The sequence below is a fragment of the Ornithodoros turicata genome, chromosome 9 (assembly GCF_037126465.1).
Source record: "Ornithodoros turicata isolate Travis chromosome 9, ASM3712646v1, whole genome shotgun sequence".
Taxonomy (NCBI): domain Eukaryota; kingdom Metazoa; phylum Arthropoda; class Arachnida; order Ixodida; family Argasidae; genus Ornithodoros; species Ornithodoros turicata.
In genome coordinates, this window is record NC_088209.1 from 37,945,517 (window position 1) to 37,966,070 (window position 20,554).

General features: G+C 45.6%; 1 protein-coding gene and 1 non-coding gene across 2 annotated transcripts; both read left to right on the plus strand.

Moving 5' to 3' along the window:
- The first annotated feature begins 5,081 nt into the window (after positions 1–5,081).
- LOC135367946 (solute carrier family 22 member 6-like) lies at positions 5,082–16,274 on the plus strand. The gene is made up of 11 exons (XM_064601040.1): positions 5,082–5,189; positions 7,473–7,833; positions 7,916–8,019; positions 8,089–8,243; positions 8,522–8,690; positions 9,829–9,976; positions 10,070–10,152; positions 10,714–10,928; positions 13,650–13,831; positions 15,741–15,880; positions 16,011–16,274. Exons 2-11 carry the CDS (start codon positions 7,591–7,593, stop codon positions 16,090–16,092), a joined length of 1,521 nt encoding a protein of 506 aa, XP_064457110.1. The 5' UTR covers positions 5,082–5,189; positions 7,473–7,590; the 3' UTR covers positions 16,093–16,274.
- On the plus strand, positions 14,097–14,169 carry Trnat-ggu (transfer RNA threonine (anticodon GGU)). Its single transcript has one exon. It is a non-coding gene; the product is annotated as a tRNA-Thr (tRNA).
- Positions 16,275–20,554: the final 4,280 nt, after the last annotated feature.

Below are 20,554 nucleotides of genomic sequence, written 5' to 3' on the forward strand. Positions count from 1 at the left end.
CAATAACATCATGGCACTTCTTGCGCTTGATCGGCCACCCCCGAGCTCGACGCGTATTCAGCGCCACATAGCGTGGCGTAAGACCACCGCTGGCTGGCTGGACGCCCGCCGGGCCAGTCTTCAGTGGCGCTTATAGCGCATGACGTCTTGCCGCTGCGAGAGCGTTTTTCCCGTTTTGGTATAACGTCACCAGGCTGTCCCTTCTGCGAGCATAGGGAGTCATCAGAACATGCTTTTAGTTTAGGTTTGTTGCCGGGTGCCCTCTGGCATCGTGTAGCAGGCCTCTATACCCCGACGGATGTTGAGTGGAGCACAGTTCGTGGTTTGTACCCCCTCCCTGTCTCGCAGCGGGATAGGCGGCATTTTGTGTTCTTGGTAGTCGAAATAAATTACCAAGTGTCGACTTCACGCTGTCGACGAGCGCACGCGCAGCAGAGCCGCAGAGTGCAGGAGGTGATTCAGCTTGTTAACGCCGGTATTCGCAGGGTTCTTTGCAGGGAACGAGCTGTGCTTGAAGCAGTTGAGCTTCACCGCCGCTGGATGACCTCTGACATCCTCTTTCGGGTGGACAATGGCAAGTTCCATGTTAACCTATGAGGTGTCTACATCCTCGTGTTGTTCTCCCACTTGCGGCTTTTCAGTGTCATGAACTGTCGTGTGGCGAAACTGACACGTATAGCAATCCCTAAACAGCCGTAGTCGCTGGACGAGAGTTGGTATTCAGAATGTTGTTCGAGTCTCTTTGAGATGCTACAGGAAGCCAGCCCCTGTGGCCGGCCTTCCGTTTGATGCTAATACACTCTCTCAGTTTGCCTGGTCTATATAATATAAGACGGTCGTCGGGGCAGTATCTCTTGCGGTACCGTTTCCGGGAGAGGCATTTTTCTTTCGCCTGCTTGATGACAATCGACACAGTATCAGGATCGTTATCAGGGCGAGGGCAGTACTATTTTTGAAATGCGATGTGGGCAAACTTTCGCTTGTCCCATCCTGCAGTTGGCAATCCGATCGCAGGACTGTTTTCAGCCTGGACGCATACACCAGCAATGAAAAGAACGTGAGTGACCAGGCAAACCACGAAATAGCCACGGAATTTTCCGTGTGTGGTAATCCTAGTTGGAGTCAGCGCCTGTCCCGTCTTCTCTTCTTCCGTTGCGTCTATTCGCGCTCTGTTTTTTCTTCGTGGTAATCCTGTCGTTGCGTGACTCGAAGATGTCCAGAACGCTCGCGTCATAATATTATTTGACCCGCCATCGACGAGTTGTCAAGGCTTCCGATCCCATATTAGTAACACTTTGTCCTTGATTCAGACTATTAACTATACATTTGTAAATAATAGTTCTGGGCGTTACATCGCGAGGCAACTATGATCATTATCGACGCCACAGTGGTCGGGTGTGTGAATTAATTCATTTCACGTGAGTCGAAATCTCGGCACACGATACACGCACATATAACGACCCTCCGAGCAACTTGTACCTTTCCACCAAGTTGTCCCGTCCTCGGCCGGGTTTGAAACCCACTATACCTTTGTGAGACATGGCCTTCGAGAGAACGTGTACACGGGAACGTGTCCATACAGCATGGTTCAAAACACCTCAAAGGCGTCATGCTAACGACCATATTTCACTTATCTGCGCCAGACCCTTGGCGTGACAAAAATAATAAAGCGGTGCCCGCGTGTAGAAAACATCTGTTCGCGCGTATCGGTTATTTTTTTTTTTTTTTCAACTATCAAGTGATGCAACTCCGCAAGCCTTCGCATGCTGTGGAAAGTCCGTAACTCATAGTCATAGCCTGCGCCTGAAATTGCCTATGAAGCTATATCAGAGACAAAAAAGAAGAAGAAGAAAAGAGACAAATCACGTTATAAAACAACGTATACGTAAACGCAAAGCTATAGCTGGTGGACCAAATCCGAGATGAAACAAGCCTGGGCATGGGCAGCACGAATTAGACGCCTTAGAAGTCTTAGAAGTCGGCCCAGGACGCACATTCCCCCAGGGCGTGAGTTGTGACGTTGCCCACATACGTGAGGCCGACAACGGCAAGCCCTACCACCACCACCACGACCACGAATTAGACGAAAATACATACGAAGCTCGCGTGTGTATTTTCGCCTAATTTGTGTTGCCCATGATCAGGCTTGTTTCATCACAGATAACGTCCTTGCAGCAGGACTGACGACATTGGAGACAGAGAGGAAAAGCTTAATTTCTTATTTCAAGTGAACACGATACACAACGTCATATGCATATGTTGTTACTGATATCGTCATTGATGTCAGGAGAAACATATTGCTGCAGCGTTCGGTGACCTGCTGCATGGTTGTGGTCAGTGGCGGATCCGGGAGTGGGGGGGGGGGGGGCGAACGCCCCCGAAATTATCAGATGAACATTAGGTTCCCCTTCTCCCCTCCCCCACTACGCCCTTCGACAAAGAAACATCCCACGGCCCCCAAAGTGAGGGTCTGGATCCCCTAATCCAGACATCAGTGGATGGGCCACCACTGAGGACACTGAGCATCAGGGCGTGCTTGCACGAACGTCAGTGAGCTAATTCTTCAGGATCGTCCTCAGTATCTTTGGCAGCGCTCTAGGTACGAGCGGCGTTGTGGACTGTATATATTGAGCGTGCCCGAAGCGCTATCGAAGCTAGTGAGGACACCACTGAGGAATCCCCTCAGCATCCGTGCAAAGCGGGGCCAGGACAGCGCCATCTTCTATACATCATTTATTTATCTTTCGGCTACGGCTCCCGAAGTGATTCCTGGTCAGCGTGAGCCATTGGGTACTCCTTGAAGAAGATGAACTTCTTGATGATCCTTGGTGAATGACCTGAATTATCCTTGCTATGAAACTATTCCAGCAAACTGTTCCAGCCTCAGAACATCAGTTCTCTCGTGTTCAACATTTGCCGCTTGCGTCGATCTCTGTCGTATGAATGTGTGTATGAGTGTGCAAAAATGTAAGAGTGAAAGGAGGATGAGTGAGAGAGAATCCCCTTCAGATGACGCACCCTGGAAGTCGCTGACAAGGCGTGTTAGGTTAGCTCAATTGGTAGAGCCCTGGACCGGTAATCCAGAAGATGTGGATTCGAGTCCTACAGCTGGCTAACCTTTTCAGTGACTTTCATATTTCATCGTTAATTTCTTAGGCAACTTGAGGCTTTGTATGTATTTGTCCCTTCTATGTTGTTCCAGCCTCAGAACATCAGTTCTCTCATGGTTAGCTGCTTTCTGCCAAATGGGATTCAGCATACTGGGCGTTTTCCAACATCACGATGAACCTTCGCCCTGCCTCTAGTCTAACCGTTATCTCTTTTCTCTTTCCTCCCGATGGCAAAGAATACGCACTACACGGTACACATGAATGGAGTTGCTGAAGTATATGTGGCTTCGGTATAGATATTTGTTCCTCGTGCGCTTTCAGAATGAAACTACGGCTGTGCTGTCTTGGGGTTTTCCTGGGTTTTCCTCAGATGCTGTCAGACATATGTCGGCACAGTCCCCTTAGAAGTCGGCCCAGGACGCACATTATTCGTGACGTTGCCCACCTCTGCAAAGCCCACAACGGCGAGCAGCTCTTTCGTTAGCAACCACCACCGCCACGGTTGAGACAGTCGTTATTTAGGTGAAGAAGGTCGGTCTGTACCATTTGTGTGCGTCTGTTATTGTGGGTGCAGTACCCAGCTGGACACCTCAGCGGTCTTATATGTGCGTGCTGTGCTCACGGCACCTCCCACTCCTGAGCCCCGAAGAAAGAGAAAAAGTTACATTGGCACTGGTACGCAAGAAGGAAGGTTCTGGGTGTGCTGTGGAACTTCGGTGCTCGCCGGCGCGCGTCGTCCATAATGATAGACCATGGACGAGTAGCCTTTTCTTGAGATGATGCGTGCGCACTTTGGCAGCGCGAGACTCCCATTCGTGTCGTCATAAATGTTCGCGCGAAGTTGTCTCGCGGCAGCTTAACACAGCAGGAAAACCATTTGGATTGAAGACGCAACTGAACTTGAGTCAGTGTGTAAGTATATTTGCATTTCCACGTTTCTTTCGTAAGCGAGCTAGTGTGGCGGGGGATTGCTTTCTAAAAGCCACTGTACAAGCAACGTTCATAGAGTACCTATACTCTAAGAAGGTTGGGTACTGCAAGGTCATCTAGATTTAACAGAAGTCCATGGCGTCAGTCTAGTACAGTTCCCGACAAAAGTTTACGGAACACGAGAGCGACGTATTTCTTGATCTCAGCGCCACCCTAGCGGCGAACGGGAGCGGACACACTTACTGAGAGGTGGGTCGAGTTCCCGGTCACCTGCTTGTAAGTGTATCTGCTCCTGTTTGCAGCAACCGTGTCGTTCAGATGACTATATACACCACTCCAGTGTTCCGTAAACTTTTGTCGGGACCAGTACCGCAATACGTAAAGTGAAAACGTGCTTTGTTTATTGTCGAACAAGAATCACCTAATGAGACTAATATTTGCTGTGTAAACTGTACGGGGATGTATAGTACAACTTATTTTACCAGCATTACAATAATGCCCATCAAATATTAGCTTCCATTGCTCTTTTTCCCGTTAGATGTGAAGAGAGCTGACATTGACAGGGGATTCGTTTGACGGCCTCGACTTCCATAAGCAGCATTCTGTAAGGGCATTCGCGCCCTTCGTATACTTCTATCTTTGACACGTATCACGCCACTGTGTATCATGCGGTCACTGAGTCCTGCCCCAGCAGGGCAGCAGTTGCAGAGGCCGTCGTGAAGGACACTCGTGCCTCCGTCGGTACCCTGCACAGCACGGTGCTCCGTGTCCATCCCTGTGTCCCTGTTTTGAATCCGAGCTTTCTGTATAGGTTCCTCTGCTGTTTGCGTCACGTTTCTTTCACGTGACCCATCTATACTGTCTATATCTGTCACGTGACCCATCTATACGACCATCGTGCGTACGGCATGTGGGGAGGCACCGTGCAGTATCTGTAAACAACATCTTTTATCGCGCTACATCCAGCATAGGAAGATGCATAGCGCTGCAATCTGTCCCTGCTGTCTGGATATTGCGGGTACTTAAGGCTGAGATTAGATTGCGGCTTCCAAGCCTCTAAGCGTCCACTCTTGACCCTCTTGGAAAACGTCATGCAGACTGTAGGACGAATGTCCTCAAGGTGGTGGTTGCCGGGTACGCACGCACAAGGTGAGTGGTTTCTATATGGCCCGCGTTCATAAAGTTATCCCATGTGGAACATCATCAGGAACATAATACGAGCGACATTTGAGAGAATAAATCGGCCTAATTTATACGACTGCGCGTTCTCTTAAAAAAAAAAAGAAAAAAGAAACTACAAAGCTTTTTCAAAAGTTGGAACGGTTTCGAACCGGGTTCGAGCGTATCAACCCTGATATGTAAAAAAAAATATATATATATATTACGTTAATGTGCATTTTTTGTATGTGATTAATTAATAGAGTAAGGGTATAGTCAACTCCTGAACATAAAAGCAGAATGCAAACAAGTTGGTGTAGATTCGAATGCAGTCGCATTACATTAAATGTTATCTTAATCGAGTTAACAATCTAAGTCGCGCAATGTTGTCGTACTATATAAAGCTGTTGATAAACGACACGGGTTGGGATCTTCAAAGGTATTTGAGCACCATACACGTTATTCTAGAGTTATGATAAGTAACATTTTTGAGCCGCTTGATCACATATTTTTTATCTAGTGGACGACATCCGAGAACGCACAAACACCCACGCTGTGCAGATGTAGGAACAATCGCTTTGTGGCGAGTGCAGTCGCTTTTTTTTCTCTACGATTAAATCTTACGTGTACAGATAAAGCGTGACGGAAGAGGGGTGTGTCCACTGTCAGTGACGTTTCCACGCCGCTTCTGCGTGGACTATGCGCTCGGAACACGTGCCAAGGATGCCTCGGACCCTTTTGGATACAAGACAGTACCTGTGGCAGTGGAGGACACCCAACGACCAACGAAATTGAACAAGCTTTTTTTAGCATAATTTGCTTAATTAAACGACAGTTATAGCTAACGATTCGTCATATACGATTAATCATGATTTCAAGAGTGACAAGCCGAGGCGTCTTAAAGGAACAGTGAAGGCCCCCTTCATGCATTTTCTTTTTCTTTTTTGGCTGCGGCATATTGCGCCACAGGTACCAAGTGCTCTTGTCAAGAACGGTTACAGCAGATTACCTGCAACGCCCGAGAAACATCCTTGATCTGCACACCTTCGAAAAACCTCTCCCCTCCTTCAGAGAGCACGTACACGTCACTCCGTGACGTGGACGGTTCGCCAGGATAGCTGTTGGCTACAGTGATGCCACGTCACTCGGACTTGATTACGTCACGCCAAGGGGATCGGGCTGTGCCTCCAATGTCACACCGTTTCTGTTTTTCTTTCTTTCTTTTATTTTTTTTATTTAGCTGGGCAGTGCAAGTACGCCACGCGGCGAAAACGCTGTGCATCGTGGATTCTTATAGACTGCTTGATGCCAAGCTTTCAGTGTTCCATCCATCAAACATTACTGCTCAAGGTTTCAGCTATGACCTCTTCAAACGGTCATCACCTTCTTAGCAGCAACATGACTCCTGAATGGACTGTGAACATTCATCATCATTCACAACCTTCTCCCCCTCAAGCAATGGGATAGGGTACCGCCCCAGCGGCGAAATATCCCACTAGATCATCATTACTTATTTGTTGTTCTTCTTCAAGGTTTCATTACTACCAGTATGCACTATCGTTCGATCTTCGCCATTTTTCTATTTGTATAGCGTCCAGTTCTGTCATAAGTGTGCTTACTTACTTTCGTGTTGCTCTTTTCTCTCTCTTCTTCTGTAATCTTGTTCCTCCCACGTAACGCCATTCCCAGGAACCTTTCGGAATAAATAAATAAATAAATAAATAAATAGATTGATTGATTGATTGATTGATTGATTGATTGATTGATTGATTGATTGATTGATTGATTGATTGATTGATTGATTGATTGATTGATTGATTGATTGATTGATTGATTGATTGATTGATTGATTGATTGATTGATTGATTGATTGATTGATTGATTGATTGATTGATTGATTGATTGATTGATTGATTGATTGATTGATTGATTGATTGATTGATTGATTGATTGATTGATTGATTGATTGATTGATTGATTGATTGATTGATTGATTGATTGATTGATTGATTGATTGATTGATTGATTGATTGATTGATTGATTGATTGATTGATTGATTGATTGATTGATTGATTGATTGATTGATTGATTGATTGATTGATTGATTGATTGATTGATTGATTGATTGATTGATTGATTGATTGATTGATTGATTGATTGATTGATTGATTGATTGATTGATTGATTGATTGATTGATTGATTGATTCCAGCAATGCTAAATATCGCTTCCTTGCTCCTTGAGTACACTCACACGTACTTTTTGACTGTGCAGATGCCGCAGTCAGCTTCGAATAGCACCGCCAGGATGCTTCAACGCAAGACATTTCCCCAGTGCAGCGTCGGAGATCTGTGCTGACCGTTAGAGAGCCCCAGTGACTCACAGTAGGAACATGGCTGACGTTTCCGAATATCTGGGGTTTGGCCTGTGGAACATTCCAATCGTCGTGATAACGTTATGGCGAGGCATCCCGTCGGCCATGTTAATGATGGCCATAAACTTCGCCGCACCAAAACTCAACTTCAAATGCCTCGATTACAATGCGACTGCCGAGGAACAATGTTGGAACAACGGTACCAAATGCAAGAGCTGGGAATACGACCACTCGGTCTTTAGCAGAACAATGGTAGAGGAGGTACTGAGACATTTTCCCTTTACTTTGGCAGTGTGGAGCCGATGCGTTGCCCGCTTCTTACATATATTTCTTTGGTACACAGTGGGAATTGGTGTGTGATCGCGCCTGGTTAAGATCCATGTCTCAATCTTTGTACCTGGGCGGAATGCTCTTTGGCAACCTCATTTTTGCGCATGTATCCGATAGGTGGGCGCTGTTATATACGTCCCTTTCAGTCAAATTGTAACGCGGTCTTTTGTATATGTGTGTGTACAGGTACGGGCGGAGGCTCACGGTGCTACTTACCAGCGTACTGATGCTCTGTTTCGGCCTGTGTTGCGCACTCAGCCCAACCCTGCTGCTGTACAATATCTCGAGATTCATGGTGGGACTTGGAACCGGTGGCATACAGAGTACCGCTATAACCCTGTGTAAGTGAGAGAAATTCCTATCAATACCCAAGCAGCACAGCATCTTGGCCCAATATTGGCAATACTGGCCCAATAATGGCAGTACTGGTCCAATATTACTAACTACTATTGGATACTACTAACTACTAACAACTAATATTGGACCAGTATTTCCAATATTGATCCAATACCGGGCCAGTATTGCCAATATTGGGCCAAGATGTTGTGCTGCTTGAGTAAGGGCTAAAAAGTGTTCCATTTCTCTTTTGTACAACTACGTCGTCGTCTGTCGCTTGCAGTCGTGGAAACAGTGCCCAGCAGGTTACGGACCTTACTGGTGGCTACCTACGGAATTGGGTGGACTGCAGGACAGTTAGGTTTGGTGGGAACAGCGTACCTGATTCGTGATTGGAGATATCTACAAATGACCATTTCATTGGTCACTCTTCCAATCATCGCTACCTGGTGGTAAGCCGGTCTCAAAAGCAGAGCATCAAATCGAAAACGAGGTATCTTTTGCCGGAACCGCCGCCATCGTGGAGCTGAACCGAACCGATTTAGAAAATTTCGGTTACAGTTTCAAAACCGGTTTCAAAGCATCGAGAGTTCGAGACTGACCGTTTTTCTGTTCGAAAAGTGACCGGTTCATGCGACATTTCTTGCAACGTGTGTCTCCAATACAACGCGGAAAGGCAGAGCTGGACGCCCGCATCGATGGAGACAACGTCGGACAACCTTGCCATATAGTTTCGTTTTCTTGTGTAGCCTATACAAGCGTTCTCGTCACAGCTTTGCGGCCAGCTAGGACATGCGAAGAGAAATAAAGCTCTCGGAAATTTCCTACCGTTCACTTTAAGGCATATACCTTGTGCAGTGAAACGGTTCAGAACCGGTTTAGAGCACCTTGAACCGATTCAGAACCGATATAAATGTGCCCTCCTCGAGCTGAACCGAAGCTGAATCGGAACCGAACCATTATTACTGGACCCGAACCTGAACCGAACCGAAAAAACATTCGGTTTGATGCTCTGTTCAAAACTACTTTACGATGCGAACAACAACAACAACAACAACAAACGAACAACAATAAATTACTATTGGTATGACCGAGTGGGTTAAAGCATCAGCTCGTTAGTGGTAGTCAGATGAATACTGGGAGGTGCTAGCTGGGTTCGATAAATAAACCCGAATCGTAGCACATTCCCAGATGCTTTATCCCACCACGCACTCTGTCAAATATAACACAACTCCCTCGTTCTCTTACAACCTCCGCTGTATTTCCTTTATTACCCCTTTTCTAATATCTGTCATCAGAACGGATGCAGAGAACGGAAAACATCTATCAAACTTGGCGAGAATTTCACGATGAACCGCGCACCATCCAGAGGCGCCTGTAAAGCGTACTTCACCGTTCGTTCTAGGACCCCCGTTGGAAAGACACCTTTACAGGCACAATGCTGATACCGTACCAATGCACTTTTTTTTTTGTTCGCTACTTTCAGCAATAATATAACGAATGACTTTAATATTCACGAATGAGCAACTTAGTTGATGACTTCACGTACCTGTCACTGATTAACAGAGACAATGACCACAATCTTTATAGGTTCCTGCCAGAGTCTCCCCGGTGGTTGCTGACGAAAAACAAGATCCAGGAACTGGACAGAGAGCTGCAGAGAGCAGCGTATTTGAACAAACTTCCAAACCTCGACATATCTTCCATCGTTAGGAACATGGAAAAGAAAGAGGAACTCGTAAGCGATACATTTCTCCGAAGCCATACAGCAGTGACGTTATAGAAATTGCTCAACGCGTTTTTTTTTCTTCTTCTTCTTCTTCTTTTTTAGACCTCGAAAGGAACAGCCAATATAACGGATCTTTTTCGAGGAAGCAAACTCAGACGATACACACTTATATGGTGGGCGGTGTAGTAAGTACAAGTTCATGAAATGTTACAACTATTATTAGGATGTTACTATGTTACAACTATTATTATTTATACCGAAATAGTCACCTAGTTCGGTGTTTGTCGTTCCTTATCCTTAGCTTCTTTAGTTGTTATCCAGTTCATTTTGACGGATTAATTAGCGCTACTGCTTCTCTGTAGTGTTGTCATAGAGGCCTGGGTTGCTTAGCATTGGGGAAGGTGATTAGATTGGTGTATTAAAATAGGTTGAAGAAGTGAATTTTTGGATTTTGGCCTCTGTTAATTTTTATAAGTGGCGCCGTTATTTTTCTCTTACTCTTACTGTCTTGTACCACCCTGCTTCGGCCTGTCAAGAGCTGGCAGCATTATATAAATAAACAAATAAATAAATATAAATATAAATGCACAGAAGTACTTACACGACACTGACGATAACTCCATCAAAGCTAAGAGTTGAACTAATTGTTTTTTTTTGTGTGTGTGTATTTATTTGTTGATTGTGCACCGTATAAGCTTACTGTTCGGAAACTGAGCATTGTTTAGAGCGCAACATTCTCTTTTCAGCTTCTCTCATCGCTTACTCTACTTCCACCTGTCATTCGCCAGCGCCCTGCTAGGCGGAGACGTATTCACCAATTACGCTATAGTGCAGTCAATGGAACTTCCAGCTAAAGCTGTCAGCATGGTTGCCGTCCGATACTTTCGGAGACGAGCAACTCTTATCACGTGCTTCGTTATAGGAGCCGCCGCATTCCTTTTTGCGATGGCTTTTCCGAGAGGTGAGTTCGCAGTTTCTGCAAATATACTACCCGATGGGCGTGATAAATAATTTAACGCGAGATTCATGAAAATGAATCGTTTTGAAACCTGATGTTACAGGGAAGGATCGTGAAAACTGCGAGTAGGTTAAAGGACGTGTCCGGACAAAAACGCAGTTGAACTGAAGGAATAGTAGGGGCATATAAGGAAGAATAGAATAGAAGAGGAATAGCAATAATAGAAGGAATAGTAGGGTTTTGAAACAGTCGGAAAGAATAGCGAAAATGAATGTAATCGGATTTCGCTTCTGGCTGCGCGCTCCAGGCTGAATTCAGGCAACAGTGTGCGGGCCGACGTTACCTTTACATTACCTTTAGAATAGACCTCTCCCTGTTTGTAAACAAATGACGTCATAGTGTTCGACAGCGCCACCAATTTGGTAGACTTGAACTACGCTCGAAACTAGGGGGCGAACAAGGTTGCGCCCGAAAGCCATGGTATTGAGGGGATAACGATGGTCCCTAAAAGGGACGCGACCGTTGGTCTTACTTTTCTTTCAGTATAGGAGGCAGCGAATAAGTGCCCATTCGTGGAACCCGGCCATCCCCTTCCGATTTGTTTCGGTTTCAGTCTGTCTACCAACGTCATGATGACGTTTCTCGGGTAGAGGTCTATTCCGGATTCCTCGCGCACACCACGGTTAAGCTCTCAAGGAACTCCTCACTGAAAAGCGAGAGAAACACTGATACCGTTGACGTGGCGACTTTATGGGAGACGATGTTCAGGACGACCTGCTGTGTTGGCTACAGTCAATCAGCCACGGGCCACGCCAGCCACGCCAATGGACCACCGTCCGCCATTCCCGTTTCAACGATAGATAGAAGACCGCATGGTGTTCGCCTTAGCCGTCAGCAAAATTAATCAGTTTCCAACGTCTAATAGTTTGCGTTGACGTCCAGCCAGAGTTGGGGAAATTATTTTTATTTTTCTAAGCGCATTGTTAGTACTCATTACTTTTTTCGAAGTACCGTAATTTCACGCGTATTAGCCGCGGCTTATGCGCGATTTTTTTTTCACACGGGCGCTCTGCGGCTTATCCACCGGTGCGGCTTATCTGATGACTATTTTTTTCAGGTATTTTCCCCATAGGCAAATTTTAACGAAAGGGCTCTCTCGAGAAGGTGTCTCTGGAACAACACTGCCCTGCCAGTGCACGAACAGTGCGTAACAGGGACGGGTCCACATTCGGGTAGATTGATCTTCCTGGTGCATTCCCCCAAGCAGCTTTAACGAATGTGGTGACAGTGATTTGTGTCTTCTGGAAGGCCACTGGCCCATCAGTCCATGAAAAACGCTCAACAAGGGCACAATCCGATCTTCGCAGAATTCTAGAACTGACCTCCTCTGTTGTACACTGTGAACCACAGGGTTTACGGCCTTCTCTATAGTCTCCTTTGTCGCACAAATCAGTCGTCTCGTATTGCCCGCGGCTTATCTGCGAGTGCGGCTTATCTGCCAGAAAAATTTCAAAACTTCCCTAAAAACGCGTCCTGCGGCTTATCTGCGGTGCGGCTTATACGCGTGAAATTACGGTACGTAAGGAGTTACGTTACTCGTTACTTTTTTGTAACATTACTATTGCCATTACTCTGGCATTACATTGTCCCAGAAGTCCCCGATAAAGCCCCGCATTGTCGGTATCAGTCACTTGAATATTTCAATTGAACGAAGGCAGTAAAATAATGGCAGTTATGTGTAATTGTCTCATTCACTACAACGCTACCTGAATATTCCCCAAATCGGTGCAAGTGAATTTGTGCAGACACTTACGCATAATATATATATACATATAAAATTTATTGCAGCGCAGAGGCCGTTCGTGTGTAGTATAAGACAAAGACAACCAGTCTTGTCCCTTGCCCACTTGTTAGAGGTGTAGAGGCTTTTTATTTATTTATTTATTTTTCATTCTCCTTTGATCGAAAAGCGTTAGAGGAAAAAAAGGGTAATGACGCCACCTGGACACGTGTTGGCGCCTACCGGAACATACCCCTCTCTTTGTTCTCCTCCTGATCATTGTTAAAGACCGGTTGGAAAAACCAGGGATTTTCCGTGCCCAGACACCGCACAATTTTTAACTGTTGGCTCTCAATCGAAGTAATGCCGCGAGGTATTGTTATTATATGACTTGCTAAGTGTGTGCTTGGTGCGTTCCCCCAATGTTACCACTTCTCATCTGACATTCTACGCTCACTCGTTTGGAACTTTTGAACTACATTTTGCACCTTAACCCGTTCATTCTATGTGCACCTGCTTGCATTCGCCGAGTGTAGGCGACGTGGAGTAGCCAGTCCGACTCACCATCCCCCTCCTTTTTTTCTTCTTTACCTCATCACCATCACTCGGTCAAAATGTAATGCATTACCATGACTCAATTCGTACAAACGACGTATGGTAATGTAAACGACATCACAAAATCGTCTCCCTCCCATCTGGAGGCGGGCACTTGCTGAAATTTATCGCAAAATGCCTCCGGAACTGAATCTTAAATCACAGTCACGTACTAGATCCGAGAAAATACGCTTTTCACGGACATCCTTCCCTGGCAGGTGAAAGAATCCATCGATCTCGTATCGATATCATATAGGGGTTGCATCATTCTATATAGCTCCCCGTGACATCTCCTTTAATTAACTGTGTATGTTTCTTTTTTTTTCTTTTTTCTTTTTTTTTTTTTGCAGACTCCGTCGTGGCCAAAGTTGCTACGAGCGCAGTTAGCATGCTGTTCATGTCGTCCGCGCTTGACATGATGAACGTGTACGCTGCGGAGGTGTTTCCGACCGTGCTCCGTACCGTCGGCGTCGGATCGGCGTACATGGCCAGCCGAGTGGGTTCCACGGCTGCTCCTTTCCTCGCAAGTATTGTAAGTTGTCTTCTTGACGCGAGCGTTAGATTAGAGATTTACAGAATTTGCAAAATATTGTGAGTTAAAAAAGTACATGAGAGAACTCGTGTTCTGAGGTTGGAACAACAGTTCTCTCATGTTCAACAGTTACCACTTGCGTCGAACCCGTCGTATGAATGTGTGTATGAGTGAGCAAAAATGTAAGAGTGAAAGGAGGGTGAGTGAGAGAGAGAGTATCTGGTCTGTCCCTTCAGATGACGTACTCTGACCGCTGAGGAGGTGTGTTAGCTTAGCTCAATTGGTAGAGCCCTGGACTGGTAATCCAGAAGATGTGGGTTCGAGTCCTACAGCTGGCTAACCTTTTCAGTGACTTTCATCCTTCATCAACAAGTATTTGCAGTGACGGTGTGAGTGAGAAACTCAAGACCCCAAGGCACGCTGAGAGATGAAACGATGAGTTGATGTAGTAAATAATGATATTGCATCCTTGGTATGACATGAAGCCCTCGTGACCAGAGAATACCTCTGCACGAAGGCATAAAAGTCACAATATGAGTACAGCTCTTCTAAGAAGCGTGAAGGGGAAACCACAGTTGTGTCCCTCAGAAAGTCCAGGAGTGGAAGCAGTACTTGACGATGCTGCATTATATTGGGCCGGGGACCTAGCTCGCTCCGATGCCAACGTGAACGGTGCCCCAATTATCTTATGCATCCGGTTTCAAATGCCAGAAATGCTGCGAAGTATATAATTTCCATGTACCACACGCTAAATCCGCGAAGCACAGGAACAAGGGCGAATCTTTGTATGCAGAGCTGTGCTTTCAGTTCGTTGGTACATACATAATTGGAGGAAAACCGAGCGCAAAAGATTGACAACATAAGCAGACGTATGGAGTCCGTGTCCGCCCGTCTGCTTGTGTTGTCAATTTTTTGCGCTCGTTTTTTCCTCGAAGGGTGAATCACGATACAGCGCATGACAGGCTATTCGTATTCAGCTTTTCGTGGTTAACTTTTTACCTCGACGAAAACAAGTTTCCTCTCGAATGTATTTCGATGTATATATGCGAATAACTATTTAAATATTGCACTACATGTTTGCACGAGGTGGTCGTATAAGCTTTTTCCGATAGAGTCAAAAGTAAACAAAAAAGGCCATCACTTTTTAAGCCTCGAAATTTTTAAATGATCAACAACCGTAACCCCCGGGGTCACGTGTTATGCCCTCAGGGGTCATGACTGGGTTATTCAACGTGCTAACGAACACTACCTCCTTTCAGTATATAGAAGTAAAAAGTGTCTCAAGTACGTTCCCGGTAACACAGAGCGGTGGTACCCAGTTTTCTATAGTTAACTGCGTTACGGATAAGCGGGACGTGATTATACTTCTATTCCGGATAGCTGCAGTTCTGTTATCCGGAATCCGCATCAGAAATTGATGTACTGGCGACAACCTTCCAGAACCCGCTTACCATGCTAACCTTTCTTTTCTTTCTTTTTTTTTTTTTTCTTAATGAACATATCCCCCCCATGTGGGATTCTTCCAGTCGCCCCAGCCTCTCACATGTAAACGAGTAGAAGTCGACTGGGCGAGAAGAGTCGACTAACACGTTTAGTCGACCTATGTGTGAGCGTAAACGCGGCTATTGAAAGCTCTCATGCCCACTATTGCGAAGCTGCACTACTTTAAAGTTCTCTCCTGCTCAAGTTGGCTCATTCGGAAATTCGTTATTCGCACGATAGAAGGTGGGAACGGAGGCGTTCGGATAAGCGGAATATGCAGTAAAAGAGTATCGTATCTCCGTATAGCAGCAAGCGAGCCTCAAAAGAAGAAAGAAAAACGAGCGTGTCATTCTCGAGTAAACACGTTATGTTGCGTCATGGTTGCTGAGCGCCGAAGTATTGTACGAAAGTTGTTTTTCTCTTACAGGGGACCGTGACACCGTACGGAGTCATGCAAGCAACAGTGGGATCCATCCAATGCTTGGTGGCCATCGCGCTAATTTTCATGCCTGAAACATTACACAGGTCCCTTCCTGACACACTGCGGGATGCGGAAAAATCGTGCAAGTACGTGGCATATATATATATTCATATCATGTTCGTACACATACCGAGTACATCCGAGAAACTATACGTCTACGCGTAGTAGGAAGGTAGCGTAAGAAATTATTTTCGTTTTTTCTTTCCTTTCTTACAGAAGCGCAGGCACAACTGTGATTCCCACGTCTGAACCGATTCTCAAGAAGTACAACGCCAATGCACAAGGAGATGTATCCTGAACAAAAAAAGAACAACAACATGGCGGAAAGAGCGCCGCCGCATGTTAGGCCGCAACTCCATAAGAAGATTCACCACAGTATTTCAGGATGTGATTAAATGACAGTAATTACCACATTTACTTCCTGTAACGGTTGCGTACCTTTTCAGTATTACCGTATTAAGTAAAGAGTTACGCATGTGAGCAAGGTTGACGTCTTTGGAAACCCAAGCAGCACAACATCTTGACCCAATAGTGTGCCGGTATTGGCAATACCGCCGATATTAGGCCAATATTGTCGATACTGGGCCAATATTGCCAATATTTGGGGACTGCAAGTATTGCCCATATTGAGCCAATATTGCCGATATTTGGGGACTGCCAATATTGCCGATATTGGAGACTGCCAATATTGCCGATATTGGGGACTGCCAATATTGGGCCAAGATATTGTCTTGCTTCGGCGGGATCCTGCCGTTGATTCTTGTTTGGATCCCAGACAGGCTAAAAGATGGCAACACGACGGTATACCAGTCAGCGCAGTGGTTGTACCCAGCGTGTATGTGGTGAGATTCTGTCGTTAGGATGTAGATTGTAAAGCTAGGATAGGATCTTGTAGGATCTTGTGTTCGGCAGTTATGTTGCACAAACCATGCAGATCGCTATGGTGGTAAGACAATCATGTAACTCTTCAGTATTATGAAATATGAAGTAACAGTAAAGACAACCAGGTCTTCTCAAGCAGTGTATGCCGCAAAACTTACGTTGGAATGCATGGTTCTCGGCTCCTGGAGCAGAATGCTGCCCCGTTGCTTGGGTCCAGTGTGAGAATGCACAGAAAGAAAGAAGATTGGGGGGGGGGGGATTTTACAGAAGCAATACTGCGTTTCACACGGACTAGACTAGGACTACGTAGATGCCCCTGTGTATTGTCATTAAGCAGGGCGGCTACCTACCGTAGAAAAAAAAAAGCCCCGTACATGTATTGGCATCGAAGCGGAAGTCCAGTCACATGGACTGGACCCCATTTAATCGTCTCAGCAAACTAGACCTAAAACTAGAAGTAGTGCAATACCAACTCCTGCCTTCGAAATCACATCACGTTAAGGATTGCTGTTCGTGCTTATCGTCGCCTAGCAACGGACCAAGACTGCGTAGAGTTTGTATTGTTGACTCTGTGAGATGAGCCACGGAAGATTGTGTACTCATCTTCCTAAATTTTTCCTTGTCATTTAGTCCGCTTCTTAACCGTACCTTGCCTATTTCTATTCCTGAGTCAACGACTGAGACAATTTCTAAAACACTGCCACATTGCTGTCGCACTGAAGTGCAGCATCCCATCGTATACGCTCGAGGAGTGCCAACACTGATGTGCTGTGCGAAGAGTTGCGTCCGGTGTGTATTGTCATCAAGCAGGATGACTATATACTTATGGAGGTAGTCCCCTTTGGACAGACACTAACTTCACGTTACAATCCAAGCTATACATAACAACACTCTCTGGAGAGTTTGCTTTTGGTACTGCCCATACCATGCGAAATATCCAAACACGTGAGAGTCGCTGCGGAGGACAGTACAATCCTAGCAAGCTGGCTATAGAACATGACTTGCCCCACACCCTGAACGTGACGGAAAAGTCGAGTAGACGTCAGCCAGCAGCCAGAGCACTCCAGAAGGCCGTACGGTGCTTCTTCACGGGCTGGCTACGAAGTCCTGCCCCGACAGCCTGAAATATAGCTGCGTCTCCGAAATCCCCTCCAGTAAGGGACAGTCGCAAGACATGTATTGGCATCGGAGCGGAAGATCAGACCAGACCGCAAAGGCAGTCGCAGAGCAGAAGATTTTGATGAAGTAGGAAAATGCGAACCCTGTAAGATGACGAGCAGGGCAACTAACATGGATGTTGAAGGACAGGCCTCTATGTCTGTATAGTGCAGGCTGCAAAAAGACAGCGATAACGAATCCATCGCGTAGTCACTCATGACCAGTTATGGTTAAATAAAAAAATAAAAAATAACAGTTACAGTTAGCCCGTAAAAATAGTAACTCAGTCACAGTTACTCTTTTGAAATGACTAGTTAGAGCTAGAGCTCTGCATGGACCGAGTTTTCTGGGCCCGACCAGACCCGGTCTTCCTGTTGTTTTGCGACCCGACCTGATGACTCAGCGAGTAGAGCCCCACCTATCAATTTCAGCCGTGACGTAGCGCTTATCAAACAATTTATTAAGTGCATTTAGAAGAGAAGACAAGGACACAAACATACAAGAACTGGAGGATTAACACCGCAACACGGACCTCTTTGACACATTGTGACGCTCTTTGTGTTTAGTGCCTTGAGACTTCGCTTTTGGTGCTAAGCTAGGTGATGATGTTCTCATTTATTCTTTCAAAGCGTCGAGGTTAGTGTAGTTTCCCTTTCTTTTATTAATAACGCGTCCTGGAGTAGCCAGTCCCGAGTGGCTCGAGACTACCATCTCAATTTTTTTCTTTTAAAATCAATCAATCAATCAACACTGCAACAGCACGAGACCAAATTAAGTGCAGAATGCAGGCGCGCAAGCGCGTTGTCCTTATACAATGCAAGTTTTTGTGGAGGTAGAGGATGTGGTCGACAAACTCCTTCTCCCAATCCTTACCCATCTCACAAAGCTTTGCGAACATGATTGTAAAAGATGTGAGGAATCGGTTCTGAGAAGGTTCCAGAGGGTCGAATCACACATAATGCAGTGGTCCTTTGCTTGTTTTTGCAAATACGAGTAAATGAACAGGAATGACACATGATGATATGAACTAATAGTGATCCACTGTGTGGAATTAGTTGCGTGGCCCGGTCGAAAACATGTTTGTCGGCCCAGGCTCGGCCCGGCCCGAAGTACACAGAAAGTAAGAAGCCAAAGGGAAGAAGGGAGAATAACATTTCCCAAGCAGCACGGCACTAGAACATCGCTTCTGCCGATGATTATCATCAAGATAAAGTTGTTAATGAATTGTGCCGTTTGTGTTGGCTATGTGTGTAGTCTGTTTGTGTAGGTTGCGTGTGTGCTACAGCTCGTTGCTATGAAGATCACTATCTGCTTCAGCGTTAACGAGGTGGTACAGTCCGGCACTGATAACATCTCTTCCTGGTTCGTGATCGTGCCACTGTTACCTCAAGACGCTAGTGCTGTGTCTACAGCGCAGCCTCTCTATTTCTATAGTTGCGTCAATATGTTTACCCGTTAGCTTAAAAGTTAATCCAGAATGTTACGATGATGAGTTATTTGGGGGCGGTTGTAACAGAGGCCCACATGAGGCACGGTAGTAAAGGCGGGGAGCAACTGCCCTGCATGACATACCATACAGGAGGCACATATCGTGCATATATGATGTTATCAGCGCCCGTAAACACTGACTACGAAAGTGACGTATAGATAGGCTGCACGCCACTTACGCACAACAACTATACCACGTCAGACCGCTTTTAGTATCTTTCCAGCGTACTTACATAGAGACTTACACATCCCACATTTGAAGCGTACCAAATACTGCGTCAATGCACTTTTGATATAAAAAAAAAAAACAGGTCGTATATTCCTTGTGTCCGTCTGTCGTTTTAGTTTTCCATCATGTCAGCTAATGAACTTTGGTACATATGGTATAATACAATTCGACCAGAACCAACACTCCAACACTTCTTTCAGTATTGGCTGAGCTAGCTGAAATTCAGCGTTGCTACTCAGCCGCTTCACGAGGCAATCCGACTCAGGTATCCGGAATGTAGCGAAGCAAGTGAACACCCAATAGGCTGGATTAAGGAAGTTTTCTGCGACCAGTATTGATTATTTCTTCGCTGCTCTTTGAGCAATTCATGTCGCAAGCACGCTACAACTTTCTCGTCGTTTATGTAATGCGTCTTCTAACGAACGCTTATGTGACCGACCTTGCCAATTTTCCGCGAAAGTGAAACGTCAGTTCGTCAGTCTACCCCACCGACCTCGGTGCTTCTGATGACGGGCCCGGCAAGGATGTCCTCCTCCGTGTTCGCAGAATGTCGTTCAGCCCACAGATTAACACACTCTTTTTCCGTCTGCACTCCGGTAGACGGTACTCCCAGTGATGGCCAGTAGTTAACTACATGTAGTTAAACTACTAGTTAAACTACCTGATTGTAGTTAAAAAGTAGTTATCAACTACTTGCAGAAATGTAGTGTGCAACTACTAGTTAAACTACTATTTCGAGTAGTTAACTACAGTAGTTAGGTTACTGCAGGTGCCAACTACTTCCAATTTTGCCGCAAGCTTTACGGCACGATTGTACTTCCGACTTTTACCTTGAGCTACTTGTTTGATGAGAACGGAGGTGCAGTACAATTGTGCCGTGCATGTGTATACTAAATATTCACTTTTATCACTGCTTGTGATTGATATTTAGGTGTCTAAGAACGCTATAGAATGGGATTGGTGTTGATGTACAACGTTAAGTAGTTATAGATGTAGTTAAAAC